General features: G+C 43.1%; 1 protein-coding gene across 6 annotated transcripts in view; it reads right to left on the bottom strand.

Annotated features, from left to right (window-relative positions):
* GRHL2 (grainyhead like transcription factor 2) overlaps positions 1-20,068 on the bottom strand; it is a 66,110-nt gene extending 46,042 nt beyond the window's left edge. For 4 of the 6 annotated variants that reach the window (XM_038127971.1, XM_038127975.1, XM_038127972.1 and 1 more), the window contains exons 1-4: positions 18,916-20,068; positions 5,972-6,161; positions 3,000-3,067; positions 1,073-1,457 (exon numbers count right to left, since the gene is read on the bottom strand). In XM_038127971.1, the coding sequence (XP_037983899.1) occupies positions 1,073-1,457; positions 3,000-3,067; positions 5,972-6,161; positions 18,916-18,935 (663 nt within the window). In that variant the 5' untranslated portion in view covers positions 18,936-20,068. The other 2 variants (XM_038127977.1, XM_038127976.1) reach the window with 2 other exon arrangements.
* Positions 20,069-20,872: the final 804 nt, after the last annotated feature.

Here is a 20,872-nt window from a genome sequence, read left to right as displayed (position 1 = left end):
TTTACAATGAGAAGCTAGATTTCTTCATTATTTATTCAATTTAGTGGACCTACATGAGTTCTATATCTGAAAAGAAATTTCACCTCCAGACATCCTGGATCTGTGTCACTCATGGAGACAATATACTTTTCTATAATACACAAACACACAGTAAATTTCTCATATACTAAATCAGGGCAGCTCAGCCTTAATATAGCTTGCCTTGTACTTTTGTTATGTTTACAATTTTGTAGAGTTGGGAGGAGAAAAACCCTAGGGGAGTTTTACGATCTAATATCTCTAATTATTTGCAGAGGTACTGTCAGTTTTAAATTTACCTTTCTACACTTCCAGCTTGTTTACCTTATTGTGCAGCAGGCAAAAGCAGCTAGAGGGTACTCACCATACTAAAGCTGACTGTAAAATTAATTTGACTGTAGCATAACTGTAAAATAGTTAGAAGGAGCTCTCCTGGCCTTTTTTCTCCTCATTCCTGTACATATACACGCAGTTGTTCCTTGCCTGTTGAATTCTCTGTTCCCCTCTATTAGTCTAATTCTGCTACTTTTTCTCACTGGCTTGTGTTGCAGAATAGAGCTTAGTGCAATAAACAGCTTCTGAATTAATTACTTGGGTTTATCCAGCAGCAGAGGCTGTTCCTACTCATTTGCATTTTCAAAAGAACATCCAGAATTTCCCTGTTTCAAAGTGGCTATTTCTTACTATTCTGAAGGCAGATCTTGTTAATGGTAAATAAATCTTCTTTCAGAATAACAACTATCTTCTACTTGACACAACATCCCCAAAGACAAAAAAAAAAAAAAAGAGTATTTATTATTCTCAGAATTTTCAACAAACATCTTTAAAATTGTCTTCTGAAATGCCTCATGATGCTCCCCTTTAATCAGAGCACAGACTGATGGAAACACAGCAAGGAGTGGAAATTAATTTGTTGAAACAAGCATCACTATTCCTCTAATGGCTCTTGTGGACAGTTCAAATCTCCTTATCTTGTTTACAACCTCAAATATCCTTATCTTGTTTACAGCTTTTTATTGCATTCTTAGATGCTAATTTGAGGTGAAAAACTTACTTCTGTTCCTCCATCTTTGAAGGTGTCACTGTAGGTACTGTCAGGAGTACTGCGCTGATCATCTTTCAGATAATTTGTGTGGGGAGCAATGTTGGACACTTCATATGGTTCAAAGATAACACCTCGGTGCTCCTCATTTTCTCCTCTTGCATAGTGTGTTTGTGGGGTCATAAAAACAGGGGTGAATTCCTCTGCTTTAACCACAGTCACTGCAGACCCTGTGATGGGTGTTGAGCTCCCAGACACATTGGTGTTGTATTCCCTTTTGGATGACTCCAAAGGATCTTGGTTCAAGGAAAGGTTAACTGGCACTGTCTTCAGGACTTGCACACGGTTCTCTCCCCCACTTAAGTTATTCTGAGCTTCTGTGGTATTAAGACAATTTCTGTGAGACAAAACCAAGAGATGTTATGAACTGTCCTGATGGAGGCAATCTCCTCCTTAAATAGCTTAATAGTCTTAAATATCAGGGAAGAAGATTTTTCAATTCTGATAAGCCACTGCCATAACAAATACAAAGGTAAAAGAAATTGTGAGGCAAGCAGAGAGGTCCAGAGCTCTTTAACACATGGGGAAAGACAATACATTTGATTTGACTTGTTACAATAAATTCTGGGTATTTAGGGTTGCTCTTGCCTTAGCTTATAATTTGGATGCAAAATCAATCCAGCAGTACAACAGCCTTTAGACAGAAAATAAGAACAAAAAGTAAGGCAGGGCATGGATTACTCACAGTAGATATTTTGCACATGAAATAGGCAGAATATCAACAGCAAAATTCATATGCAGATGGCATTCTCTTTCAGGCTGTTGACAGGCCACTACTGTTTGCTTAACTCTGGTAGCAATGCTGTTCTAAAAGAGCAAGCCCAGGAATTCCATTGTAGCAGAGTAGATCAGTAACTATAGTGGCTGCAAGGTAACCTCAGCAGCATTCCCACATCTACCCACAGTTGCTGTTGAAAGCAATCTGATTGCTGATAGTAGTTACACTGACATAAAGTTGCTAATTCATAAAACTTTTACTAGGTATAACATTGCTTTGTTTTCAGCCCTGGAGAAATGCTCTGACACTACCCAGTGCCCAGTTCCTCTCTCTTGGCTTTCCACTGAAGGCCACTTTTGTCAATCACACTCAGTTTAGGAACTGAACATCAGGAATTTCTCTGGTTTGTACAAGAAAAACTGTCCAAAAAACTTTTCAGAGCCTATTTTGAATCAGTAAATTTATACTACTACCTATTGAAACAATCACCTTATGAACAGCTAGTGGAGACCATCTAAGGCTGCTACAAATTAGCTGCATTGAAATAAACCTTGCAGAGCTCATCTCTGTCATAATTTTATATGGAGATAACTGTTTGTAAAAACTTCTTTGTTTCTAAAAAAATATACACTCTTTCTTTTCTGCAGGTCTTAATAGTAGGAGGCAGCTTCCTTTGACTCAAGTCACTTTTAGCCTACAGAGAAAAGCTGAAATATGAGAGGAGTGAGAAAAACATTCTAAGCAAATGATTTTAAGAGTTGCTTTATTTACTGGGCAGATCCTAAATTATGTTAAATAAGATTCTATAAATGAGACAACTGAGGCCAAACTACTGACTTTTTGCCCTACAACAAGAAAACAAAAAAAAACAGCCAATAGCCAACTGTCAAGATAATCTGATTTTACTAATCTCAGCAGAAGCAGCAAAACACCACCAAACACAAACAATCTCAGCTACCTCCCTAACTGCATGTTTGAGAACACCATCCATTTTTTCTAATCAATTGAAAGTAAAAAGGAGTAAAATGTGCTTCCCAAAACAGCCTACATTCTTTTAACTTTTGAAAGAAAACCATAAGTGCCTCAGGCTCTCAGTTCCTTCAGCTCACAACTGAGCAACACTTTCAGTAGCTAGGTGTATGATTTTGAATAATACTGTACCTTTTATCTTGGTCTTCTTGATTATCACTCACTTTGTTAACAGGCAACAGCCTTTTATCTCTGGGAACCTGAGAACAACACCAGGCATGGGGTCAGGAAAATGCAACTGTCAGGCATTTGCAGCTTCAGACTGCTCTACTGCAACAACTAGAAAAATGTAACTCTATCAGTGTTGTCTAGTTCACAGATGCCAGGAGCTGTTTTTCTTTGGGAGATTGACTGTGAACAGAAAGAAAATTTCCAAAGACAAAAAACACAGGAATTGTTTTCTTTTCTAGTTCTTGGGCACACCAGTTAGGAGTAAAGCACTCTTCTTTATGTCCTATCTTTTGAATATCAAGCTAGGCCAAGCCATCTCAAAATCAAAACTCATATTATTCCAAAAACACATACACACTTTTCACTGAATAAAACAAGATGAGAAGGAAGATACGATGCTTTGATGAGCTCTGCACTGAGACCATTTTAGCTCAGACAAAAAAGGCTTTTCAATTAAACCATAAGCACCAGCTAAGTCCTCCTGTTAGAGAGAAGCCTGGAGAGTGCAGAACTCAGAGAAAGTTTGTCGATCTTTCCCTTTCTTAGTAGGGGGACAGGTCAGGGCATGCTGGTATGTCACCAGCAACACTAACTTCTGCTTTGCTGATTGCATCAATAGCTATGAAAGGTAAAAACCCAGTGAAATCTGGCCCCTTGACAGACTCAGAATTGACACCAAGCCACTTTAAAGATTTGTATTCCCACACATCAGTCTTATGAAACCAGCACATATATGAAATCACCAAGGGAAAAGTTGCTGCCATGACCATATTTTTCTTTTCTTGCTGAGCCATTAATTTGGGAGCTAAAACTTCTAATCTATCTTTTGCACAAGACATATCCACTCCATCGCAGCAATTAACTCAGGATTAAAGAGCAATAATAGACCTAAGAATGGGCTAAAAGCCATGCTTTTTACTTTTAAATATTTTAAAGAAACATCAGAAAAACATCTGACTTTAGAGGAAAAACAGTATTACAGTGCACTCCAGTATCCAATGATAACATCAACAATAACTGCAAGACAGCAGCACAGTCACAGAGTTCTATCCAGAGCCGTTCCTTCTTTTAGGAACATCCCCTTTCCCTATTAAGCATCCTGCTGGTAAAAAAAACACTTTCATTTATTTTTTTGAGCTGGGATAAAAGTCATAGTTTACATATGTTGATTCCCATTTTAAGATTATGTATTTTCTTCTGAATGATGTTCTATGTTTAGGTAAATATCACTACAAGGAAAAGTTAAAAAACCCCAAACAGTTAAATTCAAATAATTCCTATTGACTGGACAAAGTAATTCAAAAATATTATCCAGCATGTCAGAGCGAATGAGCCAGATTATAAATAAGGACAATTCAAGAGTCTCGTGCTTTGGAAGTCCTCTACACTTCCCCATTACAGCACAGAGGTTAAGTTTTAAGTTTGTGTTTGGGAGCATCAACAAGAGTTATCATTTTATCCATATTTAAGACAAAAATAGATATGATTGAATGCTGGAAATGGTTTTGAGATGTTAATCCCACCTTATTCCATCTGAACCCCAAGTCTTTAGCAAGTGCCTGGAACAAGAAGCAGATATGTTTTTTAGAACATGGTTTTGAGAAGGAAAAGGGCTATTTTTTGGTTCTGTTACAAAAATCCATCAGATTAATGAACTGCTACATACAAAGGTATTACTAAGACAGAAGCCAATACTCCAGATGCTCATAGACATCCCAAATTTTATGAATCCGTATTAATTTCACAGACTCTGGCACTGTGGTAACTATGTCAAGCAGAGAAAAGGACCTTTATTCTTTCTCACTGGGAACAGTTTTCTCTACTGACAACAACACACAAAAGCAAGGAATATAATCAGCAAAGCAATTAAAACAATATTTAACCGTAAGGTCAGTATATAGTGTCTTCCCTACAACCCCTTCTCCTGAACACTCAATTAATGTCACAGAGATTAAAAAGAGGAGTCCGTTCATTAAAAGCATTTATACTAATAAATGCTAAAAGCACAGGTTTTTAATTCCCATTCCTGTTACTTCTTCATTAATTACAAGGGGACCTGGCCTTGCTGTGCTGTCCAAGGCAGCCAGAGCTGGCCTCAGGGTTATGGATATTGTTCATTTTACTGCAACTATTTCATACTCTAGTGCTTGGGAGGCAACACTGATTCTGTTTGCAGAGTACCAAGGGGTCAGCATGGGTTTCAGAATGACATTTTTGCATTACACAGAGTTGCATTCTCTAAGGCTCTCCTCTGATTTCACCAAAAATCTCAAACAGCTTTACTTAAACACTAGGAAAAAAAAAAAAAAAAAGTTACCAAAATTGTATGTAAAGCCCTGGGTTTAGAACATGACAAACTAAAACTACATCAGTGCTTTTCCTGTAAATTGACTCAGATCTCTAGCTCTGTGTCCAGCTTATTTCTGTCCTGCAAACTGCCAGTGCAAGGGCTAGCCCTCACTGTATGTTTGTATACAGCCTACTGCAATCATTATACAAACAAAAATAACATGGGAAATTGTCAGATGAGAGATACCCCAGTTAAAGAGCAAACTAAAACATGCGTGGAATGAACCAGAAAAGCAGACAAATGTACAGATGGACAAGGCCTCCCCTTTTACACTTCAGTATTTCAAGTATCATCATCCAATGTTCTTGCAAAGGAAGAACACAATGTTCAAAAAGAAAACATGGTATAAAATTTAATCTGGGAATTCTGAGATTGTTTTTTTCTCTCCAGAATGAAATACATCCAAACTGATTCAGACAGGCTTCCTGTAACAGAATGGGTGCATGATGAAAACATTAGAGAGAAAACAACATGCAATGACTCCTGTCTTTGAAAACTGGCTCTTTTGATGCCTCTTAGAGTGGTCCCTGCACTAGGTCCCCTCCCTAGTGCAGCAGGGAGGGATAATGACAGAATTACCTACTTTATAATAGTCATACAATAGGCCAAGAGCAGCAGCACTGTCCTCATCACCATTTATGCTCATCATAGCCTTGGTAGCTGCTGTTAGGGGATTCTCCAAATACGACTTCCAGGCTTCATCTTCACTGGTGTAGGCTCGTCTGGTGTTGAATGAAGTGTCATTTGGCACTAAGGCCACAAGTCGCTTGTTACTGCATAGACAGGAAGAATAAAATTGTGATCTAGAAGGGATTACTTTATTCACAAGGCATGGTAAAGAACATCAAATAGCTCAATAAAGTTATACGATTACATCAATCCAGCATCTCTGTATTACACCTGGTGACATAAATATTTATCAGTATTAGCTATCTTCAGTACTTAAAAAAAATTCAAATGCGTGCAGATCTTGTGATAATAATTCAAATGTATTTTTACTAATATACAGATCGAGCTACAAAAATATTTTAAAACTATTTGGAAAAAAAATGAAGCAACAATATAAGAACATTTTGCCCAAGTATTCTTGCTATGTGTACACTTGATCAGGGAAAAAAATCCAACATTTAACTGACATAAGAAGACATGAATGAAAAACAAGAAAAAGCATCTAATACTAATCTAGGGTTCACTTAAACAGAGTATAGTTCAGTATGTATTAAGTGGGTACACCTTAAAATTAAGCTATTCTCTGCTTTTAGAATGCAACTTGTCAGTAATTTCAGAGAAGATTTTGTAACAGGACATGAGCAATAGGTCCAGTGGATGGAACAGAAGTAAACATATTTGGTCTCAATGCACACTTTATCATTCACCACATCTAATTATAAACCCATGGCAACACTCTCAAAACCATTAGTGAGCAGCATCTGCAGCCAAAGCATTTTCCTCCAGCCTGAAAGTGGTACAAACTGACCAGTGCCCGTGTACACTGCATGAGAAGCTGCTGCACCACAGCTACGGCTGAAATTTCCAGTATAATGGAAATACAAATGAAGATAATAGCACCTGCTTTTGCAAACTAGCCAATAAACTTATTGATAAAAGAACTGCATAAAAAAAAAAAGTTGCAGGTCTATTACATAAAATAGTAGGCAAACAGATTAGGCATGAGAAATAGTGGAGTGAAGAGTGTGCTGCTTCATGGGTGTTACAAGAGCACTGTCGAGAATTGTGGCTCAACTTAGAATTATGACAACAAAACCTTTAACATGTTACACCTTACAAATGTGAAAGTTGCAGAGATGGTAGTATAACTAAATATACTGACTTAACTGGTAAAACTAGTAATTATTCCTGGTGACCTTCATAAAACACTTTTTGCCATCTTTCACATAAAAGTCAGTTTAGTAGTCAGCCTCCTCTTTCTGTTCTGCCTTACCCGCACCAGTGCCAGCTCCACAGATCTAACCCAACCAACTGCTGCTGTCGCACAGAGAGTGGCATTTAAACTGTGCAAACAAGACTTTTATTTGTTTTCCGAAATAGGATTTGATAAAAGCACAACTGAACCCACACAGTAAATGCTCTCAGATGCTGGGAGTACGCCTTGCCTGGCCCCCAAGCTGCAGTGACTGGCTGAAGGCCGGGGTATCACCAGAACTCCACTGGGGTGCAAATCCAACCTGCAAAGTGCGTGCTCCAGTGCTTAAGGAAGAAGAGGGGGATGGTGGAGATTATAATCTCTATGGTACAGAGCACTGTTTACAAGTTTCTTTATTTAATGAAAAACAAAATAATCCGTCTGGTACACAGAGCACAATTTTATGAGCTCTGGGGGGGAAGAGAGCATTTCATAGCTTCATATCAGAAAACACAGCCAATTACAGTACCGGTTCTATTTTACTTTTATATAAAGTAATTGGATTTTCAGAAACTACTTGTTTGTTTGTTTGTTTTATTGTTATTGACAACACTACTTCCTGGCCTTTTGCTCAAGATTTTTGTCCCTCTTGTTTTCACGTATAGATTTGTGTTGTTACAGGTTTGCTTCAGCAAGCGTAGCTAAGCATAAATTAGGAGACTAAGAAAATACAAAGGCAACTGCTAGATCTGTCTGCCTTTTCAATACCTTACTGTTAGCAACTCAAATCAGATTTGCGACAGCCCTGCTGTTTGTGCCAGAGGTAGCTGAGGGCCCGTTTCCACTCTGGAGGAGTCAATTCTCCCTGGCTCAGAGGCAATTATTCCAAGCAAGGATTCTCCTTTCCTCAACAAAGCTCCCCTTCAGATAAAACTGGGCTGCTTCACCACATGGTTGCCCATTGCAACGCACAAAATCCCGCTCAGCCTTCCTCCTGTAGCAATCTTCCCTTAAAATCAATAACTGCCTTTTGTTCACAGAGCACTCACAGCGTGCAACAGTCATAACTGATTTATGAGCACTACAGTCAGACAGCAAGATCCCTTTAAAAACACACTTTTTATGACTTGGGCTGTGCTTGTCTGTAAAAATGCTGGAGGGGAGGAGTCAATCTCTGTTGCTCTCACTTAGCCAAGATGATCTTAAAGCAATGACCAGAGTGCAGTCTCTCAGAGATGCATATCTGATTGCCTTGGGGAGAAGCCAAAGCAAAGGGGATAAATGCTCTAGAAACAGCAACTCAGTTGGGATGGTTGGAAAGGCACAAGTGCATAGACCTAGAACCTTCCCAACATCTCTCCAGAGCATGTTTTTTTCTAAAACTGAGGTTTTCACATTTGAAAACTAAGTATCCGTCTCCTCTGCTTTGAGAGATAGTCTGCAGCATAATCAACTGCCACACTCATTGTGTTTACTCTGCAAACAGACTGAAACAATAGCACTAAGAAAAATAAAAAACTTCCTCATCACCCCTATCCCTGTAATCAGCTCTGTAGGAGGTTAATGGTCAGAGCTAATTATCATGACTTAACATAGTCAATCATTTCAAAGATTATAGCCAAAGTAGTCAGCCAAAACAATTGGGCCCACTTAAAGAAAACATCACTATTAAATAAGGCCGTTTGGATGAGAGGGAGAGTTTCTCTGAAGAAATGAGAGTTATGCTTGCACACATAATTCCCTTTCCTTTTTGCACAATTGCTGAACCTCCTCGGACGATTTCAGCTAAATGTGACAGATGTAGCAAAGTCCTCCATAACCAGAGGAGATAAATACACTGTATTTTATTATATACCAAGAAAACCCAGCATCCTAAGTGAGGCTCCACACAGATAAGCTCCTCGGTCTTGTCAGTCATACTTCCATGCCAGGGCAGCCCCAGCTGTTCCAGCTGTGCAACTGATGACAGCTGGCAGCTGCTTGGGAGGAAAGTGACTCTGGTGGTACCTGGACCGTGTAGAAGGCAAAGGGTGACACCTACAAGTAACAGTAATCCCACTACAGAGCTGCCCTGACCATCCCAGCTCCAAAGCCTAATTTGGAGCCTGCAATTAGCAGATCCACAGGTCTGTGAATCTTATCAAAAGCTGAAAATCCATCACTGACCTCGTCCACCAAGAACCACACACTTAAGGAAGAAAGATAGGCCAAGATTGCAAGACTCCCACTCAACCTGACTAGCAACACCAGCAAATACCCGCTGTAGCCCCAGTAACATCTAAAAACCTGCTAAAGAGCAGAGAACAAGAGCAACCTCCGCTGTGCCCATTCCTCACCCGGGCCAGCCCAACATCCTTTTATCTGGGAGTGAGGATGTGTGCTAACCAGAACACAGCCGTGCGGAACGCACTCGTACAAGCTGAAAGCGCTTCCTCGTTTTATCATGGAGAAAGAGATGAAGAATTAGGATACTTTGTATCTAAAAAGTAAATGTTTCCTTTCAAGCTACCACTTGAGCTCCTCATGAATGCAAAATGTTTCCATTGTATTATGTCAAACAGTAGTAAGTGTGCAGGAATGAAAGGTATTTTCTGGACAATGGTCTAGCTAGGAGCCAGATTGCTCTGACACGGGAGCATTTATGTCAAAAATTAAAACTTCAGACGGCCTTTATTTTGCAAAATCTTTTTTTTTCTCTCCACTGCTTAGTAGAGATTTTCTTGTTCATACCATCCAAAGCGATTTGTATGTTTTCGTAAGTCATACATAGATTTTCCAGATTAACAGCAGTTACAGTGATTTTTTTAAACTTTTTTACAATTAAGACCATGGAATTTTATAAAACCTACACAAGCGTAGCATATAAATACAAGATATCCAAAACTTTGTTTCATTTCAGTTGCTGCAACGTAAATTGGAGAGGTACATTGTACTTAACATCAATAATGCCAAATGGAAAAGGCCAGCCTTTCAAGCTCTTCCTCGGATTAAAGATAATGAACATTCAACAGCCAGCCCTTGGGGCTACAAAATCCTACTACAGGCAAATTCTCACCCAATTTAATGCAATTTGCGATTAGCTCACAATGAATCAGAACGGTCCATTAACACACTCATGAACAGTCGTAAAAGGCTTGGTGATCAGAGCTTCCTTTTTACTCAGAAACAAGGTGTCCTGCCTGCTAGTCTCTCAAAACCAGTTTTGATGCTCAAGAGCTTTCTTTTGAATTTGCAAAGCTCAAGCAGGCCCAACTTCTCAGCTACATCTGCCACTGAACATAAAGCAGACTGAGGCAGCCATGCTGCATCAAGTACATCTGCATCTGCTGCATCATATGCTCAGCATTACATCCCGATCCAGTTGGAGCTAGTGGGAAAGAAAGCCTCTTCCTACCTGCCCCACATCCTTTGCCTTGCTCCGGAAATTCAACCCTGAAATCCAAAGCAGATTGTTTTAACTGCCAAGGTGGGCACCCAGCCCAGGCATTTCCATTTTTTTAACTGTGGGGTGTTGTTTTGTTTGTTTTTTTCATTGTTTTTGTGTGCTTGTTTTTGTTGGGAGTTTTTTGACATTGTATTTGTTCTTTAAAAAAAAAAAAAAGTTACAATCAAGATGCTCCACAAATATACCTGCAGACTTCTTCACCCTGTGACAATGCAGGAAGACTTTCCCCTGCCTGCAGAGGCTAGGTGCCAGATGGGAACACACAAGCAATGTGTGTGAGGCAGGAGAACGGGAGAGGTTCCAATTCCCAGGTTTCAGCCCAGGCCTGAGCCTGCCCATTCTTACACAGGTGAGATAAAAGAGCACCAGGCACTTCTGCACACATCATCTGCAAACTGTTCCTTCAAGAGAAAGGATACAAGGCTTTGGTCCATACAGCTGTTATAAAACATCCAGAAATTTTAGCACTAGTCAACTGGAAAAGGCAAGACAGACTCACGTCACCCTTGTTCCCAGCCCAGCACATCAAGGTCACAGGATATTTATCATAAGCTCCTTGTTAGTTGCATGATAAGAAGGCGACCAGGGCAACTGTCTCCAATCTGCAAACACTGGGAGAAATACAAATTCTAAAACAAGATTCTAGCCAAAGGGACCACTTCTGTTGCACACAGACATGCATCACACACCATGGTGCATTCTGGTCTTTGCTCCAGTGCAAAGTGAAAGAAATGGTGAACTTGTAGAACACCAATGTTCCATTTGGTGTGACAAAAGGTACAGGAGCATGCTCCAGATACATCCAAGAACCAGAAAAAAGAGCAGAAGTTCCCATTTCAGTTTTGATACAACTAAGGAGGGCAGAGTATGATCACGTACAAACATTTCAGTAGCTCTCACACCCTCTGTCAGTTTATTTTACACTTATACAAATCTTAGTTCAGCTGTAAGACAACTATAAAACAGATCTAGAACAGATGTTCATGCAATTTGTCTTAAAACTAATGCACATATGTATGAATCCACAGGCAAAAAATGAAGTAGTATGACCATTTAAAATGCAGGACAGAGCCCACAGAAGCTGCATAAGTAAACTTCAGATTCCAGATCATAAATTTCTGCCTGTGCTCATTACACAGAGAGGTATAAATCAAAGCTAGTCCTAGCACTTGAAATCATTTGTTTCTAAGATTCTAATGTTAGTTTTGGCCCAAGTTTACTACCTTCAGAAAACTACTTGGCCTAATTGACATCAAGTTAAAAACAAAACAAAAACACAAAAACAAAACAAAATTTAAAAACCAACCAAACAAAATACCACCAAAAAAAAACCCCCACAACTTGTGTGGTTCATTGCAAGTTTTGATTTATTTGATTAAAAAAAAACAACTTGAGACTCATCAGGATTTATTGCCAAAAGTATAATTAGATAGTCTCCAATACTGTTGTTGCAATTAGATAATAGGGTTTTGTTAAAACTACAAAGGAGCATAAATATTTAAACAAACAGGAAAATTATGTCCCATGTTTCTCAGCATTTTGTCTTTCATAGCCGACAATCACATCATTCCCAGAAGCACAACAGGTCTCCAAAATGTACTTAACCCAACCCAGTGACTATATAAATATACAAATTAATTGAGAGTGAAGGAAAAAGAAACAAAACACCAAAGCATTTAGACCACCAGGAAACAAAAAGGTAAGATGCCCTCTGGCCCACAAGTCCATACCAAGGAAAAAACTCCCATTAAAGAGGCTGAGTCATTTTGCGTTCTAATGAATGCAGGTTTGGGACTCTTGCAATTTTGGGACAATTATATTTTTGAGCACAAGCGGAATCTGAACAAGATTACACACGTGAAATGATTAAAAGAAATTATTTTACTGTTACTAAACAGGCTGAGAGGAAGTAAAATAATATATTAAGAATAGAAACAATGAATGGCAAAACAAGACTAGTTTAACAATTAGATGCCTAGAAGTTTTATTTGTTTTTACTCTGAACCAAAATAACTTGAGCATGCAGTAGTGATCAAGAGATAGAACAAATAGGTGATTCATTAACATTGACAAAAAATTATTATTAACTATGCCAAAGCGGAAGTATGAAAAAGAAATCTGACACAACAATTAAATATATAAAATAAATGCCTACTGAGGACTAGTTCAAGGAGGCAATTGCTTACCCAGGGACAGACTTTTTATATCTATGATTTCAGAGACTTTTTTTTTTTGTTTCACTTGTAATAAAATATTATTTCCACCAGACAATCTTGTGTTACTTGTGTACTAAGGCTGTGGCTTTTATATTTTTTTAATTAAGACAAAGATTCTAACAAAAAAGACAGGTATCAGCACATTAGTAGAAAAATCAAAACAAGGAAAACCTGAAGCTCACAGCATTTCTGCAGGAGCTGACAGAGTTGATCAGAATTAGCAATTATTTCGCAGCTTCATGGCAGGCCATGCTGTTTTCCTAAGAAGACTACTTCATGTGCATAGCACCCAAGGTTGTTTTAGCTGACTTGAAGCAGCTAGAAGCAGGCAGTAAAATTAAAAACAGGTCACGACAAGGCTGCCCAGACCTTCCACAATTTAACCTGACCCTTGGCCCTGTGGTCCTTGTTCATTCACTGCTTCCACAGAGTTAATGGAAATTGAATAGTTACTTCACTGATAGCACTGATTGCTGTTTTTTCAGGACATTAAGCCTTTTATGTGGCTAAAAGGAAAACATGAATTCAACATGGAAACCTGGGAGTCAAGATTTCCCACAAATATTTTTAAAAGCATACAAACACAAAAATATACTTTACAGAACTACTTAAATACATTATTAAGGAATATACCATTGCCTCCCCAAATTAGGAAAATTAACCAATTTTTATATAAAAATATATAGCTATAAATAGATAAATATATATGTAAAAGAAATCTAAATCCATAATCTTTGATGTTTGAGACCTACTCTCAAGCTATAGATACAATGCAACATTTGACATCACAGTTCAGATGTATTTAATATGGTTTCCTTGGTTAAATATTGTGTAAGCAACTACTGTCTTTTTCATTATGTCAGCATTGTAGAAGAACAGAACAGTATCCCTGTATACTAAGATGTCTGAAATAATTACTTCTCTTCTTTCAACTAGCTAATACTGTCCCAATCACTGATCAAAAAGCTAATGAAGATTCACCCCAGGATTAATTCCTAGATCAGCATTTGAAAGTGCTATTTTGTGTATGCACAAAGAACAGCAACTTAATTGGCTGCTTCCTAATTAAAAACAAAAAAACAAAAAAGGTAACCACTGCACTGGATTAATATTTGTGAAAATGTTTGGCAACAAATGTCAACTGGTGTAAAATCATTTCCCCTTCAGACGTCTCAGCCGAAACAGGGACAATGATGTCCCTGCTGACCCTTCCACAGGGAAGAGGTTATGCGACCATTACAATCAACTTAAAGCGACCTGGGAAAATCCCCTCCCTCCCCTTCGACTTTGATCTTCAGCCTGGTCTAAGACTCCAGTGCCAGAGAGACAGTAGTGTAAACAGCAAGTCCTAACCATTTGATACTCTTATTCCTCTTAGCTAAGCTTATGTTTGCAAGCTTTATGAGGTTCTGCACACTGATTTTTCACCTTCCTTGCCCAGAAATGGTTTTCTAGGGAACATCTGTGACAGTATGTCTGCATTCAAAAAGCGCAAGAACTAAACACATTTAATTCCTGTTTCTGCATTCATTTCCAGATGAGAATACTTTGGAAAATTAATCTCACTGGAAGCCCTATTCAGACAATCAGCTGCGGGAGAAAAAAAAATATTAATTGATTTGTCACCTAATTGCTACTTAATATCTGCTCATGGAAAACATGTTTGGCCCGCAAAGAAAAAATTAAGAACAAAACACAGAATCACTTTGTAAATGACAAACCCCCTTTCTGTTACAGCACTAGATGCTAAAGTTAAATATTATGAAGGCAGTAAATTTACACAATGAGGAGAAAATAATAAATCAAAATCACCCTGTGAAATGCCCAATATCAACTTCTGCCACAGATACTACCAAGCAGCAAGCTGGATGTGAACATGCCTCCACTGACACATGGGAACAGGTCTGAACCCATTCCCACCTACGGGTTCCTCTCCACTCAGTTATTTACCTACAAGCACATGCTCTGCTGCAGACCCAGGCTGCCCCAAACCCTCCTTTATGTGGGCAGTCTGAGCACGCCCCAGCTCCAGCTACCTGGTGTCCTGAGCAGCTCTGCACACCCTGGGCTCTTGGGAGGCTGACAGGGAGCAGGCAGGGTGTGGCCAGCCAGCAGAGAGCCAGAGCAGCCCCCCAGAGAGAGAGAGAGAGACAGAGAGAGAGAAAGAGCCAGCGCAGCCAGCTTGCTGCGGCCTGCCACTAGCCTGCCCTTCCTGCAACTGCTGTCCCAGCCCACCTGGGCCTTCACACAACTCCAGGAGTAGCAAGGACACAACTGTGGCATTTACAAGGCAGATCCCAAATGGTTGAACAATTGCTGCTCCTCATTCACAGAAGTGCTGTCAATTTCTAAAAACCAGTTAAGTCTCACAAATAGCGAGCTCACTGATTTACTCCACTAACGCACTAGAGCCGTGACTAGAGTTTTGTGCCGATCACTTTTTCTGTATACTAACTAAAGAACAACTTTAGCCTATAAATGCAGAAGTGTACCCTAGAATAATCTTTCCACCTTGCAAAAGGGATGCTCCCTCCTTCCCACCCTGTGTCCCTCAGCCTTCATCAATGCCCCGGTTCCCCTCAAAGGATCTGGAAACTGGATAACAGAAGTAGCAGCACAGACCTAGAAAACACTCAGAGAGGAAGTGGGACACATTTCCTTCTGCAGAGATTATAGTTTGAACAGTTATTTTCTCAATCCCTGCCATTTGCTTGCACCCTTGCTGCATATGAACCTAGACCAATGAAAAACGGACGTCAAAAATAACATCTATTCTGAGCCAGTTCTCTAGCTGCACAACAACTCTACTGACACAGCTGAGAGATTGGAACAGAGGTGGGAACAAGTGGCCACAGCCTGCTTCAGTCGGTATTACCCCTGAAAAACGCATGTGCAACCATGCATCTTATCTCTCCTGACCCCAGCGGTTAGTGGAAGCAAGCAGACAAGACCCAGTTTAGGCAGAAAGACTAAAAGGAAAGACAGGGAGATAGTACACCTATCTCAAGGATAATCTCCCCTTCGAAGCTCCTCAATTAGCATTAGAATCAAACACCTGGTTCTTTAGCATTTTCACTTAACTGTCCACCTTCCTCCCTTAAAGCACTACAGAACCTGTCCCCATTGCTCCCTCCAAAGACAGACACTGCAGGCAGCTCTCTGCAGTAGTACAGAAGGGTCTATCACCTCTCCAGCAAGGTGCAAGCAAGCAAGTCCCACAGAATGTATTTTTCCACACTTTTTATATCCCCACCCCCGCTCAGTCCTCTACACCAGCACTTTAGTGACAAAAGCCCCACAAAAAAACGTCCAATGACGGACAAATTAACTGACTTCAAAATAATGAGCTCCACTCTCCAGTTTTGCCTGTAGGGAAGATCTAGTTTTAAGTAAAAGAAAGGCCATGTGGAGCAGAATAATGTACTCTCTGGATTAGGGTCTAATTGGATATAATTAGAACCTAAAAAAAAAAAAAAAAAAAAAAAAAGGCAAACAAGGAAAAAACACCCACCACCAAAAACCCTCCCTTGCAAACTCCTCACACCAGTCGTCTATTATCTCATTCCATCTGGTCATCTCTTCTGGAAACAAATGTATTTGTCTTCTCATGTTACACTTGTATAGAGAGCACAGGGGATTTCTTTACTCTTCATTTCCTTTTCAAACCCTTACCTATCACCTCTAAATTCTCTAAACACCTTAACCAGAAACAGATCACAGGCATACCTGCAACGGAGCAAGTGTTGTTACTTGAGGTTATGTGCTCTGCACTGCTCTTAAGTTCCTCACAGTGGTAACAGCAAAAGCACTATACAGAGCAGAGGATGAAGGGCATTAATTTCCAGTCTCAGTAGTTTACACGTTTGCTATATTGTTGCTGTCGGAAAGGAAGGATAGTCCAGCATCCCAGTAGCGTCCCAGACTCAGAGGGAAACCACTTTTCCTCTAGTTTCTTACTAGGTTTCCTCTCCACTGTTTTCCTCTATGAGTTAGGTTTCCTCTCCACTGTTTTTCTGATTCAAAGCCGACTATGGTGCGAAGTTGCTCTTCTGACCCCCCCACCTTTCCATATTCCCCTCCCACTCCCATTAACGGCCCTTGATCTGCCGCAGCCTAGTTTCTGGCTGCTGGAACTACTGGCAACTAGACTTAGCCAGGAAATAAGTTACAGGCCCCTTTTCACCTTCACGCCGTTCTGGATCTGCCCATTGCTTTGGGATGCCCTCTGTCACTGCTTATCAGCTCTTCCACAGTTAATTTGGTTCCCCTCTCAACTGAACGACTGCTCTTTCAGCTGCTCCTTCGCTCACCCGCACCCCTCAGGGCTCCGTCGTTATTCCCTTCCTCGCACTTTAACCATTTATTGCTCTAATCTGGCCACCTAAGGCATGAGTTCCCACCCCAACTCACATGAACTCCTAAATGCCATTCTCAACTCCTACCCAAATCAGTTCAATTTCACGTCAGTAGCTACCTCCGTAGAATCCCACTGTCAGCTGATGTTTGAGAAGGCCAGGCCTAATATTTTTGTTTACTCTTTCCCCTCTGAACCGTCCTATCCTGTCTCTTCCCTATCGGGGGACCCAACCCTGCTGTTTTCTTTTGTCGGGCAATCTCCTTCTTTCACTCTTTGACAGGCAGGCTGTCACCAAGCCTCTCTCCAACATCAGGCTCCTCCTCTCCACCTCCTCTGGCACAAAGGCTCTGGGCAGCGCAACCAGGGCTAGCACCTGAGCAACACCAAACGTAGCCGGGATCACACCCGTGTTTGGGGCACTCCTACCTGCACCAGGGCAGCAGTAAAACAAAACAGCCGCCTCCCGCCCTCCATCTTCCTTGCCCCGTAACTCTGGCCAGCCGCCTCCTGCAGAAACACGAATCAACCGAGCAGGGAAAATGGCCTTCCCGCCTGGCTGCCTCACGGCGGCTCTGGGCGCCACGCCGAGCCACCCGCCGCCATGGCGGGAGCGCGGCATCGCCTGTGCGAGTTATTTACCGGCGGTCGGAAACCCAGCCCCGGCCTGGGCCGCTCGGCACCGGGTGCTGCCGGAGCCGCGGTGGCAGGAGCGGCGCACGCCGCGGCCTCCGCGCCCACCGACGGCTCCCGGCGGCTCTCCCCGATCCAGGGACGGCGGGCCCACCGCGGTCCTGCGGGCCCCGGGGGGGGACCAGCACCACGGCCGGCGGCCCCGGGAGACAACGGGAATACCCCTGCACCGCCGCTCTGTCCCGGCCTCGCTACCGCCAGGCCGGGCGGGAGAGGAGCTGCGGCGGGCCCGGGGCCAGCAGGAGCGGGAGGCTTCGCTCTTTTCTTCATCCTTCTCCTTCGCCCCACTACTGCTAAAGTTACTTTTTAACCTCGCCGGTCTCCGGGCAGCCGCGGGCCCGCCCGGGCGTCCCGCCGGGAAAACAAGGTCAGGACGGCGAGGCAGAAGGCGCCGCATGGAGCGGCCGGGGAGCACCTGGGCCGAGGCAGGGCCTTCCTCCCACCGCCCGGGCCCCCTGCCCCGCCGGCCCCAGCCGAGGGGAGGAAGATGGCCGTCCCCGGCCCTTTGGGGATAAAAGCCCTTTGTTGCGCCAACACAAAAGCCAAGAAGCTCTTTACGTCCGAGGCCTTCGGCGGGCGGAGGCCGCTCCGCTCTTCCAGGGCGAGGAGCTGTCTGTCACGAAAAGCGACCCTCGAGGTGAGGGGGAGGGAAAAACAAAACGACACAAACAAATAATCAAACAAAAAAAAATCACCTAAACTAAAAGGAGAGTTAAACAAAATAATCGTGCAGCCCCACGGCCAGGCGGAGAGCGAGGCGCGGCGCCGCGAGCCGCAGCCTCGTCCTCGGGCTCTCCGCAGTGTCTGTGCGCCCGCTCCGGCGTCGCTGCAGGAGGGAGAAGAGGGAGAAGCGCCGTCCCGGCGGGTCCGCGTCCGCCACCGGCGAAGGGGAACACGGCCAGCCCGGCGGGCCGCCCCGCGCAGCGGGCGCAGCGGCGTGCCTGCGATCACTTACTTGTCCGTCTCTTGTGACATGTTTGATCCAATGAACTCTCTCCCCTTTTCCCGGTGCCTCCGTCTGCCTGGCGGAACTGGACTTTCAGGTCTGTGCAGGTGAAGGTGTGCGTGTGAACGCCCGGGACGGCAGAACCAGAGCTACTGGTAATTCTGCTTTCCTTCCCCCCCTCTCCCGGCTCCACAGCCAGCCGCCGAGGCAGGACAGGTAGAGCCCCCTCCCCCTGGCATGTGGGGAGCGGCGGGGCTGGGGCGCCGGCGGGGCTCGGCACGGGAGAGCGGCCGGGCCGGGCGCGCACAGGTAACTTTTCCCGAGCAGCGCTGGATTCTTTCACTAAAGGAGCGGGGAGAGGGACGAGCCGCGCGCTGATTGGGCGGCGCGGCCGCCAGGTGCGCTGCCATTGGCAGAGGCGCGCACAGGTGAGGAAGGAGCCGCCGCCGAGCGCCAGGTAACGAACGCACCGCGCGCCCGCGCCGGGAGGCACCGCGGGGCCGCCGCCGGCGGGAAAGGAAGGAAAAGAAAAGGGAAAAAAAAAAAAAAAAAAAAGAAAGAAAGAAAAGGGGAGCCGGCGCTCGGGCGGCGGGCAGGTCCACCGTCCAACAACGCCTCCCTGCCCCCGACGCGGACGGAGGGGCCCGGCCGGCCGCGCTGAGGAGGCGAGGAGCGGCGCAGGGCCGTGGGGGCCCCGTGAGGCTGAGCCGGCCCTGCCGCGGTCCGCCTGCCTCGCCTGTCGGGGCTGCTCCGTGCCCGAAACCCCCGGCTTCGCTGGCCTGTGGCTGCCGTCGAATAATGCCCAGGGAGGTGTCGCCCTTCGCAGGACAGTTTGGAAGATCTTTTTTTTTTTTTTTCCTTGGGTTTGGGGATTTTTTTATTTTTTTTTTTTTCTTACTACGGTTGGGACCAGCTGAGTTTGACGTTGGTGAATGTCTTTCTGCAGAAGGCATCTCACGGCAGCAGGATGAGGTGGTGCCCGGTGATGACACCCACTGTGTAGATCTGGGAGCTGATACCTGAACTGGGGATGTTGATGACGGGTGTTGAGGGGTCTGTTTTGTCAGCAGGGGAAAGCTGGAAGAGAATGGAAAAGCTGGAATGGAGCGTTTATCGAGGCTCTGTCATGCAGGGATGAAGTGAATGGAGAGGACCGCAGATCCTGCAGCTCAGTACAACCTACTGTGTGCTTTGCCAGAGGACCAAAGTGGGTTTACAAGGGACAACCAGATCGGGCTGTGGGGGCAGCAGCTTTGACCGTGATGGAGCAAGTGGGGGAGGGGGACCTCCACGGGCCAGTTTGAGAACAGGTAGTGGAAGGGTGGCTCCCATCAGCTATCACCCATTCTCAGTCTCCATACCTCCATCAGAGAGGCTAGGACTGCATGAATCCTTCCTGCTACCACCTGCCCTCCTGGAAACAGCTTTCCGTGATAGGCATCCAGCTTGACTGCTGAGAACCTCTGCTGTACAAATTGTGCTGAATGTGTGAAGAATGGACCATCATGTGGGGTAGACCATTATGTTACTTAGCCATCTTTGCAAGACAGTTACCTAAATTACTTAAAAACCATCAAATTTATAATGTCTTCAGTGAAGGAAGTTTTACATTTTCTACAATTGATTTCATAAAATCATAGAATACCTTGAATTGGAAGGAATCTTTAAGGATCATCAAGTCCAACTTCTGAACAGGGGAATTTCCCGTGACAGGAGAATGTAGTAGGAGGGATATTAATGGAAATACATATTTGTATAACCAAATATATATGTATACACACAGACACACATACAAATATACATAGGTATGAAGCATATTATGGTCTGGGGCCTCATCTTCATTTGCCTATTGCTGCAGTTGAAATCAAACTTGATTTCAAACTCTGCTAATTATGTGGTATTATGGGATCACAATCAGGCACAAATATCTATTACTGGGTATCATTCCTTATCTGTGTTCATAGTA

Source organism: Motacilla alba, chromosome 2 (assembly GCF_015832195.1).
Source record: "Motacilla alba alba isolate MOTALB_02 chromosome 2, Motacilla_alba_V1.0_pri, whole genome shotgun sequence".
Classification (NCBI taxonomy): domain Eukaryota; kingdom Metazoa; phylum Chordata; class Aves; order Passeriformes; family Motacillidae; genus Motacilla; species Motacilla alba.
This window is presented reverse-complemented; position numbering and strand designations above follow the sequence as displayed.